This window comes from Dreissena polymorpha, chromosome 4, assembly GCF_020536995.1.
Source record: "Dreissena polymorpha isolate Duluth1 chromosome 4, UMN_Dpol_1.0, whole genome shotgun sequence".
Lineage (NCBI taxonomy): Eukaryota > Metazoa > Mollusca > Bivalvia > Myida > Dreissenidae > Dreissena > Dreissena polymorpha.
In genome coordinates this window covers 95,890,058-95,903,997 of record NC_068358.1, presented here as the reverse complement: position 1 = coordinate 95,903,997, position 13,940 = coordinate 95,890,058, and the positions used below count along the sequence as shown (strand labels likewise).

General features: G+C 35.9%; 1 protein-coding gene across 12 annotated transcripts; it reads right to left on the bottom strand.

Annotated features, from left to right (window-relative positions):
* Positions 1-2,057: 2,057 nt before the first annotated feature.
* LOC127879452 (uncharacterized) lies at positions 2,058-13,184 on the bottom strand. 12 transcript variants are annotated; one of them, XM_052426292.1, is made up of 6 exons: positions 13,163-13,184; positions 8,589-8,768; positions 5,886-6,164; positions 5,131-5,200; positions 3,699-3,744; positions 2,058-3,075 (listed from the first exon to the last, which is right to left on the bottom strand). In XM_052426292.1, exons 3-6 carry the CDS (start codon positions 6,055-6,057, stop codon positions 2,809-2,811), a joined length of 555 nt encoding a protein of 184 aa, XP_052282252.1. In that variant the 5' UTR covers positions 6,058-6,164; positions 8,589-8,768; positions 13,163-13,184; the 3' UTR covers positions 2,058-2,808. The 12 variants fall into 12 exon arrangements, with proteins under 12 accessions (XP_052282252.1, XP_052282254.1, XP_052282260.1 ...); XM_052426294.1 differs by lacking the exon at positions 13,163-13,184 and adding an exon at positions 12,047-12,130 and having other exon boundaries at positions 8,589-8,647; XM_052426300.1 differs by lacking the exon at positions 13,163-13,184 and adding an exon at positions 12,047-12,122 and having other exon boundaries at positions 5,962-6,164; positions 8,589-8,647.
* Between the last annotated feature and the right edge of the window lie 756 nt (positions 13,185-13,940).

Here is a 13,940-nt window from a genome sequence, read left to right as displayed (position 1 = left end):
CTACTACTACTACTACTACTACTACTATACTACTACTACTATACTACTACTACTACTGACTACTACTACTACTACTACTTACTACTACTACTACTACTTACTACTACTACTACTACTAACTACTAACTACTACTAAGCCTAGTCTTACACTACTGACTACTACTACTACTACTACTAACTACTACGACGTACTACTTACTACTACTACTACTACTACTACTAGTACTACTACTTACTACGACTACGACTACTACTACCTTCGACTACTTACTACTACTACTACTACTACTACTACTACGACTACGACTACTACTACTACTATCTACTACGACTACTTCTTGACTACTACTACGTCTACTACTACTACTACTCGACTACTACTACTACTACTGCATACTACTACTACCACTACTACACTACTACTACTACTACTACTACTACTACTACTACTACTACTACTACTACTAACTACTACTACTACTACTACTACTACTACACCACTACTACTACTACTACTACTTACTACTACTACTGCTGCTGCTGCTGCTGCGCCAATACTACTGTTGATACTACAACTACTACTACAATAATTACTACTACTATTATGTGTGCTACTTCAACTATTACTACAACTACTACTTTCACTACTACATCTACTAGTGCTCTACTTCTTGTGTACTATTACTTCTTCTACTACTACTGCTACTACTACTGCTACTATGTCTTCAACAACAACAACTATTACTACTTCTACAACATCTGCGATTACTATTTGTACCACCACCAACTCCACCACCACCACTACTTCTACTTCTACTATAACTACTACTACTTCTACTTCTACTACTACTACTTCTAGTAGTTTTAATACTTCGACTTCCGTTACTACTACCACAGCTACTACTAATACTTCTAATACTATACCAATTATACTACAGACCATCAACCACTGGTATTTAAGTGCTTTTGCACTCTTAAAATAAGAAGGTTATTTTGTCGAGCGGGTTAAACGATTGATGGGTTAAGTGAAATAAATTACGTTTGAATGAATATTATCAAGGTTACCACGTACGTAGAATGAAAAGGTCCTAAATTGGATTTTGATATAATTGCAAACGTTATCAAATAATTGTGTTTGGATAAACTGATAATACGTTGAAAAACTTCATTACTAGCCCTGACTTGGTTTACCCACAAAGCTCATTGCAAATGCGAATTTGCAGTGTGTAGTTTAAACTAATACTTATATTGTCCCAGTTGATATCCAGTACAATATCCAGTTTTTACACTTCCCTTTTGAACATTAATGCTAGTTTATAAGATTTTAATATCAAACTTGTGTTGCTTCAATATTTAGCCAAAATATGAATATTAATTATGGGTCTTGAATAAACTATACTGAATATTTAAAAATGGTACGATAAATCGAATTTCGTTTACTCGTTTTGTGTTTGGATCCGAAGTTGTGTGTATTCGTCGTATTAACATATATGTACATCATAGTAGATATTTTCCAAAGTGTTTTTCAGCTTCTATTTGTAACCCAGATTTTGATCTTTCTCGATCTTTTAATTGCAAATGCATTCTTGAGAACATTCTAGATTGTAGGTCTGAATGAATAAATTGAATTATAATATGCTGGGGCTATACAATAATTGTGTGAAATAGACAACGTGCATTTTGCACATTTTTTACTCATTACCTTACCAAATTTTATTTCATCGTGCATGGACAATGTTAACATTTTAGGAATATATAATTGCGATATGCAACGATGTTATCTAAAATGTTCAGCGTGAAGCCATTTTATCTCAAATAAAATAACCACCGTATTACATTATGTTCACTAGTATACGGTAAAGCATTAAAGTATAATTTTTCTGCCTTTCGATTAAATCGAGCTATATTGATGCTGGTTGCTTATTGACAACTATGATTAGTCATAAACGGGTAGATTTGATGACATCATTACTCAATAAAGGTATTGAGATCATTGACACATCACGAGTTATCAAGCAGAGTGTTTTTATAGCTTTCTTTCTAAAACAAATTCACACTAAAGTTGTCAACATATTTTTATTACAAATAAGTACTGTCAACACATCATTAATTATTATTGTTGTGTTATAACGGCGTTCGTTGGAGTATTGTAAATGATATGATATGTTACTTGTAAAAGTGATAATTTAAAGCAGTTGGGGGTAAAATCTTATTTGTTATTAATTTTTTGAAACTTTTCTTTAAGCGTAGTACAATCAAAGTATTACACTCACTATAAACTGTTCGTATTGTGGAAAATAGTTATAATTTTAAATATGCTCGTACAGGATTTTTTTTTATATATCATTGTGAATTTTTCTCAAAATGTTTTAGTAGTTTGGGTTTTATTATAGTAAAATATAGAATATAAACACGGTTAACAGTACAACAATCAAATTAACACACAATCAATAAACATAATGGCATGGCTTAATACAATTGCAGTAATGGAATAAAAGATGCAAGTTATGACTATTTTGAGATTAGTTTGTTATCTCTTTCTGCAAACAAAAGGACATGTAAATGATAACCATTATAGTTGTCGCAGTATGACTGTTTTTCATTATATTAATTATTGATACAGTACTTCGATTGGCACAAACAGGTTTGTAAACAAAAACGTTTACTACCACAGATGATTTTATTGGCAAAATGTATTCAATCATTGAGGTAATTTTATCAAGTTTGATCTAATTTACACTATGAATATTATGGGCACTTCTATTCTACGCTTTACTCTACCCCAAACATATCACAAAGACCCACTATTTATTGAACTTTCAGACGAACCATTTCATCTGTTCGATTACATAGCATGTCTCGCCAAAGTTTTACAATGCACATTCCCGGAAGTAGAAGCCAAATCCCGTTGGGAATCAGCACCAACAGCATCTCCTCGAGAAGAGTATTGCCGATCCGGTAATCCTTGCCTCCCGCGAGCTCGTAGAACATGGCTATATACAAAACCGTCTTCCAAAACGTCATCACGGATACGGTGAACGCAAGAGGCTTGGTGAGGTTTGATTTCCGGTAGTGCTTAAATATATAAACGTTATAGACTGACAGAACAGGTGCTGATGAATCAATAAGACTGGGCTTTGTAACACACTCACAATTTCCTTCGTTTAATATTTACAAACATAATTTGAGCTTTCAAATCACCGACTCGGTTTTGAAAACCACAATATAGATGTTATAGCTAAAATTTATGAGTCTTTACCCAACAAATCATCATCGACTCTTGTGTTTGTGAAATTGTTTTAATCCGGATCAATCAAATCTTACAATTCAATCTGTTCAATGCATCTAAATAAGTATTAGAGGGATTCATCCGACACTATTGAACATTATTGACACCCTAAATATTGCTAATAATCATCGGGCATCTGATGCAAACATCGTAAACAGCATACCCCTCTAAAACATGGTTAGAGAAATGATATAACGAAAACGCATAAGAAAACGCTTTGAACTATGATGTTGCATTGTTCAATATGATACATTCTAAAAGAATTATATTAAACATGCATGGATATACCTGTTTTGTTATGAAATGTTTGTTTCTCTATAGTTTATAATGATTTTTTTCTAATTAAGCGTCAAAGGACAATTATGCGTAAATTCGAGAGTAGTAAATACAATTGTGAACCAATACTTACATAGAACAGAGTCACTATGTTTAAAAGGACTTCTGCGTAGTTCATTCTAAAAGGAGCAAATCAAGCAAATGGTATCCATGATTGACTGCAATATCATCTGTAAATGTTTACAATGTGTATTACAGCGTTGTAACTTGGTCTCAAAACTGTTTTATGCATATCACATATACGACCAATCAAACAAAAAGAAAGCAATCTTAAATCATAACATTAAGTATCAGTAATATTTAAATATACACGTATGTCGAGGTTTAAACATGGTTTATGTATCAGTAGGACTCGTTCATGATCGTTTGTCAAATGCCCATTCAATAATCAGAATAACAATTTGTGCTATAAATAAATATATGTATTTGTTTCGGAAGATTAGCGGGTGATAATATGGTATGAAATCATCATTAATATTGCAACCATTGGTGAACACATTAAAGTTGCATGCCCCTGAGTGGATAAAACACAGTTAAGATAAAAACGCCGGTCAATTTCCTATGCATTTCTTCGAATGCACCGGTGGTCTATGTTTTATAAGGGCTTAGGTATAAATCAACGAGTAGCACAACGTCGTCAATTTAAACGTGACTTTATTTTATTTTAAATTGTGAGACTGCCATTTCGTTGCTCCGTTTAATACATCGTTTACATTTGCAAATATAAAACATGCGTAAAAGTGACAACCGAGACTTTTCTAACTGCATTGTGTGTGTGTGTTTTTTTAAAGTTTGAAACAGTTTAGCACTGATGTTAATCACTTGTGACGCGCTTCGCTTAAGTTGTTTTTATCAATCATGCGTAAACACGCGTTGTACGCAAAAGGCACAATTTTTACACGTAATTCGCCCGCCGACAGACGCCTTTTAAAAACATGCTTTAGTCGCATGTGTACTGCATATCTTAACAGACACCTAAGTATTACCACAAGCAAGGGAAGCAAGGACACTTATTGCACATAAGACAAATCTTTAATTTATTTATTTTTTAAACAACAGCAAATAGAAAGGTACAATCTGACGGACAGATCGCCTACCATATCAAGTTTTTAACTTTTAACAATTTTCACGATGTGACATTGTTAATAACGAACTCACTAAGAAAACAAAGCATTTGCTTCTCAAAAATAGAAACAACGCAAAATTGCCGAAGTGCAATGTATATACCGCGTCAACGGTTCAACGGTTCTTAAACCTAGCCTATATGCGCTTACGTAACATGCATTATACTAAGACCCACTGAAGTGGTTTGGAGAGTCAACACACGTAGACCTATATATCGTTACGCGCCCGCGATTCGGCCTAGCGTACATAACACATTTTCATGAAACCCATCAACGGTCTTTTACTGACCCAGAGAGATGGATGTGACCGAGTTTTTCCACCCTCCTTTTAACTACAGAAAAGAACTAAACATATATTTGAGATTTGTACATTTTACTTACAGACTTTGCGTGTATACGTATGAATCCGATACGTCGTTGTACCTCTGGTCCGTGTGGATGTAATATTTATCTGAAGAAAATAGACGACCGATTAATGTTAAAACGCAGGATTGGCAAGTGGAAATAGGTTTTAAAAAGCATAATCATGTAAGTGTGTAAATTTGCTCTTCCAGTAAAAAACATGAGCACTAATTTACTGAAATACAAATCAAATGTAAACATGAGATTAGTTTTAATCAAAACTCTTACTAACAATTATGAAACAACGTATATCGTACGTCGCACGCTATTTTGCACAATCGCATGTAATACATCAATTGCCTGTATCAAGTTTTCCTTTTTTTGGTAGATCAATTTTAGCTGTCACAGAACAGCACTTATACCCACAAAATCCGCTTAAGTTGTCTATTGGTTGTAGGAGTCTCATTGGAAGCCGTTTTCGTTGTGCTTTCGTTTTATAAAATAAGAATTTCTGCCAGAGTATTTCTGAATTATTCAAATTAAAAAAAGAATGCAAAATAAATATCTGTTTAGGCATTCACATCCAATGAACGCAAAAATAATTCACTACTGATCCCGTCGTATGTGACTTAGCTAAAGTTCTGACTCTAGAGTTTTGCAATAAGTATTGGGCTTTCTATGAAATTGAGACAAATGATAGGCTTAAACTGAAAACTTCTAAATAAATTTATATTAAAACGTTCCAAAAACACTTCTATAATGTCCTCACATCTACGCGCACATTTTACGCTTACTTTTAAACTTGCTTGTCATTCTGGTGTTCATTTTAGCAATTCGCTTACGCTTAACGTAACGAAACAGCCCACATACAGAAAAAGAAAAGATAATGCAGGGATCCTCCTGGCAACGTGTGTGGTCGAAGGACAATGAAGCTGGCGTCGATGGTACAAATGATGGCGGTTGCATAAAACCAAATCACCATCCACATGGGCATCTTATTTCCATGGTTTGCAAGGGTCCCTTTATCCATGCCTATGTCTTCTTAATGCCAGAGTGGTATTGTGTGGTTGATTCTAATGCAATAAAAAGAACAGTTGTTGTATGTACGATTGTTATAAAAAAAGTCATGTTTTTTACATTTTATCGTGTCATCTAGGCCCTTAAAAGTCAGTAAATCTGTTTACTGAAGTAACATGACAATCATATACTTGGTATTGTACGCCTACATCGGATTGCTGTTACTTTCGTGTGATAACGAAAAAGAGAACTGGTTTATAACGAGATCGTGTAAAGATTCGATTTGATCGTATCTCGTAATTAATAATGTTTGATTTATATGCGATCGTATGTCGCAAATCGCTTTAAAACAATGCTAAAGCAACCGTTTTAGCGATTATTTCGCAAGCACATCATCGTGTTGGATTAAATGTATGTTAATGCCGAAAACTGTCGTGTGAACACAACGGAAGAAGGTTACATATCGAAAATTAAGTCAATAAGCTTTCGTAAGGAAATCATACCTTTTTCTTGGTGGATGTTCCCTTCTACGAATAAAAAGGCTGCATCCTCAAAGAAGTAATAGATGACGAGCATAATGCAGTGCAAACATAGAAATATTTGAGTCTCGCTCTGGAAAAACAGGGCTTAATGCATGTGCGTAAAGCAGTCCGCACAGGCTTACGCGTGACGACGCTTTCCACCCAAAATGCCTTTTTGCTAAGAGACGAACAGCAATACAATTTAAGCTTTAAATGTGGTCACAGATAAACCTGTGTAGTCCGCATTAAAGGTTTATGCATGAAGAACATGCATTAAGCCACGTTCTCCCAATGCGAGGTATGTGCAGTTGATTTTTCTTAATACGTGTATCTTGAAACCATGCCAAGGCTATACTTTGGTGATTTGTAAGTGATAACATCTTCACTTTGAACCCTACACACTTGTTTTTACCTATAATTACTATGACCATATAACCTGATATACATAATTATACAAGGGTGAATATAAGCATACTGTAGAGAAGGCTATTTGTGTCAGTTAATTAACATACATGTGCTTTCCCTAATATGTGAACTGCTGACTCTTGCTTATTGATAAATCATATGAGTCGCGTTATGACAAAATTGGGCAAAATGCATGTGCGTAAAGTGTTGTCCCAGATTAGCCTGTGCAGTTCGCACAGGCTAATCAGGGACGACAATTTCCGCTTTAATGGTATTTGTCGTTTAAAGGAAGTCCCTTTTACCGAAAATCTAGTTTAAGCGGAAAGTGGCGTCCCTGATTAGCCTGTGCGGACTGCACAGGCTAATCTGGGACGACACTTTACTCACATGCATTATGCCAAGTTTTCTCAGAAAAAGGCTCATACTAAATGGTTGTATCGGTTGCTGAGTCAACATCATCAAAATTTAAAAGAAATCATTGAAAACAAATAACACAATTTTTCCGACAACTTTCACCCCTTTATTACGGGTAGTTTGATATAACAATGACAAGTTCACCACACACATTAAACACTCACATTAGTGTCAGCAAATCATATGACACCTGGTTGTGGCACTAGGGTTAACTCTTGAAAATCATTTTTTAAGATCCGCTACATATTCAGCAAGCCGAAACGTTTTGAAAAACTGTAAGGAATGGTCAGCCGCAACAGTTTCCGGTGGGGTGTCGAACAAGTCTTTCATGATTTGAAACACAATGATGAAAACACGAGAAACATAACGCCGAACGCCGGGATATATAATCATAAATTTGTTCGCAAGATCTTAATGTCTTGTTTCGTTTAAACAATCTTTTAACTTTGTGATATGTCTTTTAACACATGCCATTTACATCAAATTAAATAATATTGGACGTGCTCTGTGAAAAAAAAGTTTAATGCATGTGCGTAAAGTTACGTTTCAGATTTTCTTTGCAGTCTGCACAGGCTCGAACAGCACAGGCTAATCTGGGACGACACTTTACGCACATGCAGTAAACCCCCTTTTCACAGAAAACGGCCTATATATATAAATGTAAACGTATTCTCGCTTTCTTTCACAAAACAAGGAACACTGCAGCTTATATTATGCGCTATATTTTAGGCTCATACGAACTGGATTTATCAAAGAGCTTGAAATAGCAACATAAAGTTCTATTTACTTTAAACATTATGAAAACAAGTTTATCGTTATGCAAACAAATAACTTTTCGAAGTTAACAGGCTTAAGCCGCGATTTGGGAACACGGGGCTTAATGTATTTTCGGAAAGTTTCGACCCAGATTAGCCTTTTCAGTGTGCACTGGCTAGTCAGTGAGGCTCTTTCCGCTTTATGGACTTTTTCGATTGAAGTAAGTCTCTTCTAAACGAAAATCCAGTCAAGGTGGAAAGTGAACACCCTGATTAGCCTGTGCGTATTGCACAGGGTCGCTTACATTGGACGACACTTTCCGCACATACATCAAGCACCGTTTTCCGAAAGCGCGGATCATTGAAAATATCTAAGTCATCAAACCTCTTTCCGGTCTTGTTTCCTTCTCGCTTTCCGACTCGTGTGACGTGTTATTATTACTCCTTTCAAACAAAAAATAGTTATTTAATTATCGATATATTTGTTTAAAATGTAAGTGGATTTAAAATACTCTTTTCTTGCACCCGACACTTGTTTGTTGTAGTGCTCTCTTGGAATAAATACCTGCATGAGATAACAGTAAATTTGGAAACAAAGTAGATCTAAACATTTATACCTGCAAGTTTACGCACATTCAAACTTTGACCGAATGTCAGTCCTTTCAGGCAGAATATTTATGTAGTGTATGAAACATCTTTATGTTTACTCTCATCGATGTAAAGTTGACAAACCCTGGTCTGATTGCGATAGGACATGGAATGTTTACCGGTTTAAACTGTCAAAACCTAACGCGTTTACTTGTAAATTTATTACATTGGGCACATGGTTGACTACTTTAAACTGCAATCAAGCGGCGGAGAGTTATGTCCTAAATACTGAACAAACACAAGTTTTTGCTCGTATATTGTCGGATTAAAGTTTTGCTCTGGTGTAAACGGAATACCGTTAGTTCCATCGTGGTTACAAATTAAAATCCAGAGGGCGACAATGTGATAGTGCGATAGTACGATGGCGACAATGCGATAGTACGATGGCGACAATGCGATAGTACGATGGCGACAATGCGAAATTCATATCGTACTGTTGCCATCGTATCATCGAATTGTCGCCATCGTACTTACGCGTTATCGTACTGACATCATGGTATTATCGCATTGTCGCCATCGATATATCGCACTGTCGCCAACGTATTGTCGCACTGTCGTCATCGTATTATCGCATTGTCGCCATCGTACTATCGCATTGTCGCATTGTCGCCATCGTACTGTCGCATTGTCGCCATCGTATTTTCGCATGGTCGTCATCGTATTATCGCACTATCGTATTGACATATTGTCGCCATCGTACTATCGCACTGTCGCCACGTAATGTCGCACTGTCGTCATCGTATTATCGCATTGTCGCCATCGTACTATCGCATTGTCGCCATCGTACAATCGCGTTGTCGCATTGTCGCCATCGAACTATCGCATTTTCGCCATCGTACTGTCGCATTGTCGCCATCGTAATAGCGCATTGTCGCCATCGTACTATCGCACTGTCGTATTGTTTCCCTATGGATTTTAATGTGTAACCACGATGGCCTTACGGTATTGCGTAAGTTTAACCCAAGTGCACTCAGTTGAATGATGTCAGCGTTACAACTGGAGAAATGTGTAGTACTTTAAATGACCTAAATACTGAACAAACACAAGTTTTTGCTCGTATATTGTCGGATTAAAGTTTTGCTCTGGTGTAAACGGAATACCGTTAGTTCCATCGTGGTTACAAATTAAAATCCAGAGGGCGACAATGTGATAGTGCGATAGTACGATGGCGACAATGCGATAGTACGATGGCGACAATGCGATAGTACGATGGCGACAATGCGAAATTCATATCGTACTGTTGCCATCGTATCATCGAATTGTCGCCATCGTACTTACGCGTTATCGTACTGACATCATGGTATTATCGCATTGTCGCCATCGATATATCGCACTGTCGCCAACGTATTGTCGCACTGTCGTCATCGTATTATCGCATTGTCGCCATCGTACTATCGCATTGTCGCATTGTCGCCATCGTACTGTCGCATTGTCGCCATCGTATTTTCGCATGGTCGTCATCGTATTATCGCACTATCGTATTGACATATTGTCGCCATCGTACTATCGCACTGTCGCCACGTAATGTCGCACTGTCGTCATCGTATTATCGCATTGTCGCCATCGTACTATCGCATTGTCGCCATCGTACAATCGCGTTGTCGCATTGTCGCCATCGAACTATCGCATTTTCGCCATCGTACTGTCGCATTGTCGCCATCGTAATAGCGCATTGTCGCCATCGTACTATCGCACTGTCGTATTGTTTCCCTATGGATTTTAATGTGTAACCACGATGGCCTTACGGTATTGCGTAAGTTTAACCCAAGTGCACTCAGTTGAATGATGTCAGCGTTACAACTGGAGAAATGTGTAGTACTTTAAATGACCTACTTCTCAATGTCAGACAGTCTGACACGATACTTAACTGAGACTTGTGCTATTATTTAAAGGGAGCTTTAAAGGACATATATACACGACATGTACTTTCCCTAAAAAAAGTTATGTACGTCTAGATTCAATTGTATTGTATTACTATGATTAATGACAGTTAGAATTTCGAGTACGTTGTAAAATTGTAAAATGAAGAAGGAACATATCGGTCAAATATTAATATATAGTATGCATTACAAGGTTTATACCGTTTTCACAATAAAGCCACTTGGTTATAGATCAATAAATACAGTATTAGTATAAGTATATATTATCAGTAATATATTGAGAATTAAGGGGATCTTTTCACGGTTTGGTAAATTGACAAAATTGAAAAAAGTTGTTTTAGATTCGCAAATTTTCGTTTTAGTTATGATATTTGTGAGAAAACAGTATTAGTGAACATTTACCATAGTCCAATATAGCCATTATATGTATCTTTTTACGATTTGAAAACCTAAAAATTATAAAGCGTTGCAACGCGAAACGATTGAATAATTTGGAGAATTCTGTTGTTGTCGTTTAAATTTACGAAACTACGAAAATTGCTTATATAACGTATAAAATACTTAAATTGTGTATACACGGCGGAATAGCCAGAGGGCTAATGCGTTTTTACTTCAAACTGACTCCAGGACTCCGTGGGTCACTGGTTTGAGCCCTGTTACTGGCTACTTTTTTTCCTTTTTTTAATTTTATTCTTGATTTTTTAATGGAGCTTTAAAGATCCAATGTTTACATTTATCAATATAAAGCATTTAATGACAAACTTCAAAATATGCCAAAATCTGTGAAAAGACCCCTTTAAACGCTTTTCGAGCGATTGTGCACAACTACGAACGTAATAAGATTGTCCGGAATGGCAAAAATACAAAAATTATCATTCGTAAGCATACAATTAAACGACAATTTGTTGGATTCGGTGGAATATCGATTTTAATTGACTAGTGATCAGAGAAAACATATATTTTCACTCGTGTCTGCGCCACTCGTAAAAATATTCTTTTCTATAATCACTCGTGAATTAAAATCTATATTCCACCATATCCAACTAATATTATATATTTGATCACTAATCATTCTCTATTAATCACAGAAAATCATTAATTAGATTACAAATATTATACAGATATGTTTCCAGTGAAATGTTAAGAAAATTGTAGAAAACATTTTTTGTTTGATGGCATTTATGAAAAACGGAATTTGTATTAGATCTAATCGATTCGACTACTATATCCACAAATAAACTGTGAAATTTAATTAACATCTAAATGAAGTCATATCATAAAAAATGTACATGTTAATTAAAGAGAAAAAACATACCTTAAGCAATCCAAAGTGGCACAGATTTGCCTATGTAAATTATTATGGAACGAGTTTTGAAAACCGTTAACCTTTCTGACTGCCCATTATTGACCTGTTACAATCGAAAAAGTTGATATCCTTGGCGTTATGTGAACAATACGGAATACCGGTAGTGCCATCGTGGTGACACATTAAAATCCAGAGAGCGACAATGCGATATTGCGATAGTAAGATGGCGACAATGCGATAGTACGATGGCGACAATGCAATAGTATGATAGTACTACTATCGCGTTGTCGTATTGTCGCCATCGTACTATCGCACTGTCGCCATCGTATTGTCGCAATATCGCATTGTCGTCATCGTACTATCGCGTTGTCACATTCTCGCCATCGAACTATCGCATTGTTGCCATCATACTATCGCATTGTCGCCATCGTACTATCGGACTATCGCAATATCCCTCTGGATTTTAATTTGTAACCACGATGACCCTAACGGTACGATGTGCGCATAAGTACATGAAGGCGATGGACGACAATGCGACAGTACGATGACGACAAAGCAACAGTGCGACAATACGATGGCGAAAGTGCGATAGCACGATGACGACAATGCGATAATACGATGACGACAGAACGATAACGCGATAGTACGATGGAGACAATGCGATGATACAATGGCGAAATACGATATGACTATCGCATTGACGCCATCGTACACTATCGAATTGTCGCCCTCTGGATTTAAATGTGTAACCACGATGGCAAAACGGTACTCCGTAGTAAATGAACTGCAATGGCATGTAGCGCGTATAATCGGTGAGATAAGTGGGTTAAAATGATCTAACCATACTCGCATTCTAATGCGTTTGCGATTATGGCGCGATATATTGGCGAATTATTTTTAACCGATTTTGCATAATCTAAATTCGTAGACTCTAAATGATTATTCGGATATCGATTACTTATAAGTCTGAATCTTTAAAGCTCAAGTTAACTTCTAATTATGTTACCCATCAAAAAGGATAGACTTTACTTTAAATTTTGACATTTGTGATTACGATTCGAATTTCCTCCAATAGTTGAACAAGCAGCTTTATAATAGCATTATCATCAAGAAATAATTGCTTACCTTAGAATAAACTTCCAGATCTCTTCACATTAAAAGTTTCTTGTGTTAAAAGAATACCTTTAATTGCTTAGCACATCGCGCAGTACATATTATCATATCAAACGGTTATTGCATATGACAATAATTTGTCCAAAGCCAAAATCTTTGCGATAAAATACTCAGGTTACTTTAAATATTAGCATGCTATAAATAATGTATCCCCGTTAATTTTCTGTATGTGTGACTACACAATTTGTTACCAGATACTAAATAAATGGAATTAGTACAGTCTAAAACAATATCGTGTTACTCAGTAAGTCAAATGGTATGAAAAGCAAGGCTGTCGATTTAACATAGTGTGAAGATTAAATAAAAGCTATACACATGTATTCTTCTTGAGAAGAGTTGTTGGTAGGCTAACTCTATCGCGGGGACTTGATTTTATCTTTTCTCAGTATTAGAATTTAATGTTTATTGTGCTACAAGAATTCAAGCAGAACGGCATTAATTTATAATATCAGATTCGGACATGCTATAGGGGCCGCCCATAAAGTATGTCACGCTTTTTATTACCATTTTTACCCCCCCCCCCCCCCTGTCACAAACTGTCACACAATATTGGTCCCCCACCCCAAAGTACGTCAGGAACTCACACTTTTGAACATATTCTTTTTTTTAAATTAAAATACCTATTTTCAATTTAATCTAAACACAATTGACTATAATAATTAAAAATTCTAACAACACCTTTAGGTTATACGCAATTCGTCTTATTTTGACATAAAACTAATTCAATTAA

Coding starts and splice junctions, on each gene's coding strand:
- LOC127879452 (XM_052426292.1), bottom strand. CDS start 6,057: ATGCAACCGCCATCATTTGTACCATCGACGCCAGCTTCATTGTCCTTC. Junction 5,201..5,885: donor AATGACAAGCAAGTTTAAAA/GTAAGCGTAAAA, acceptor TATTTTCTTCAG/ATAAATATTACATCCACACG. Junction 3,745..5,130: donor TACGTATACACGCAAAGTCT/GTAAGTAAAATG, acceptor TGCTCCTTTTAG/AATGAACTACGCAGAAGTCC.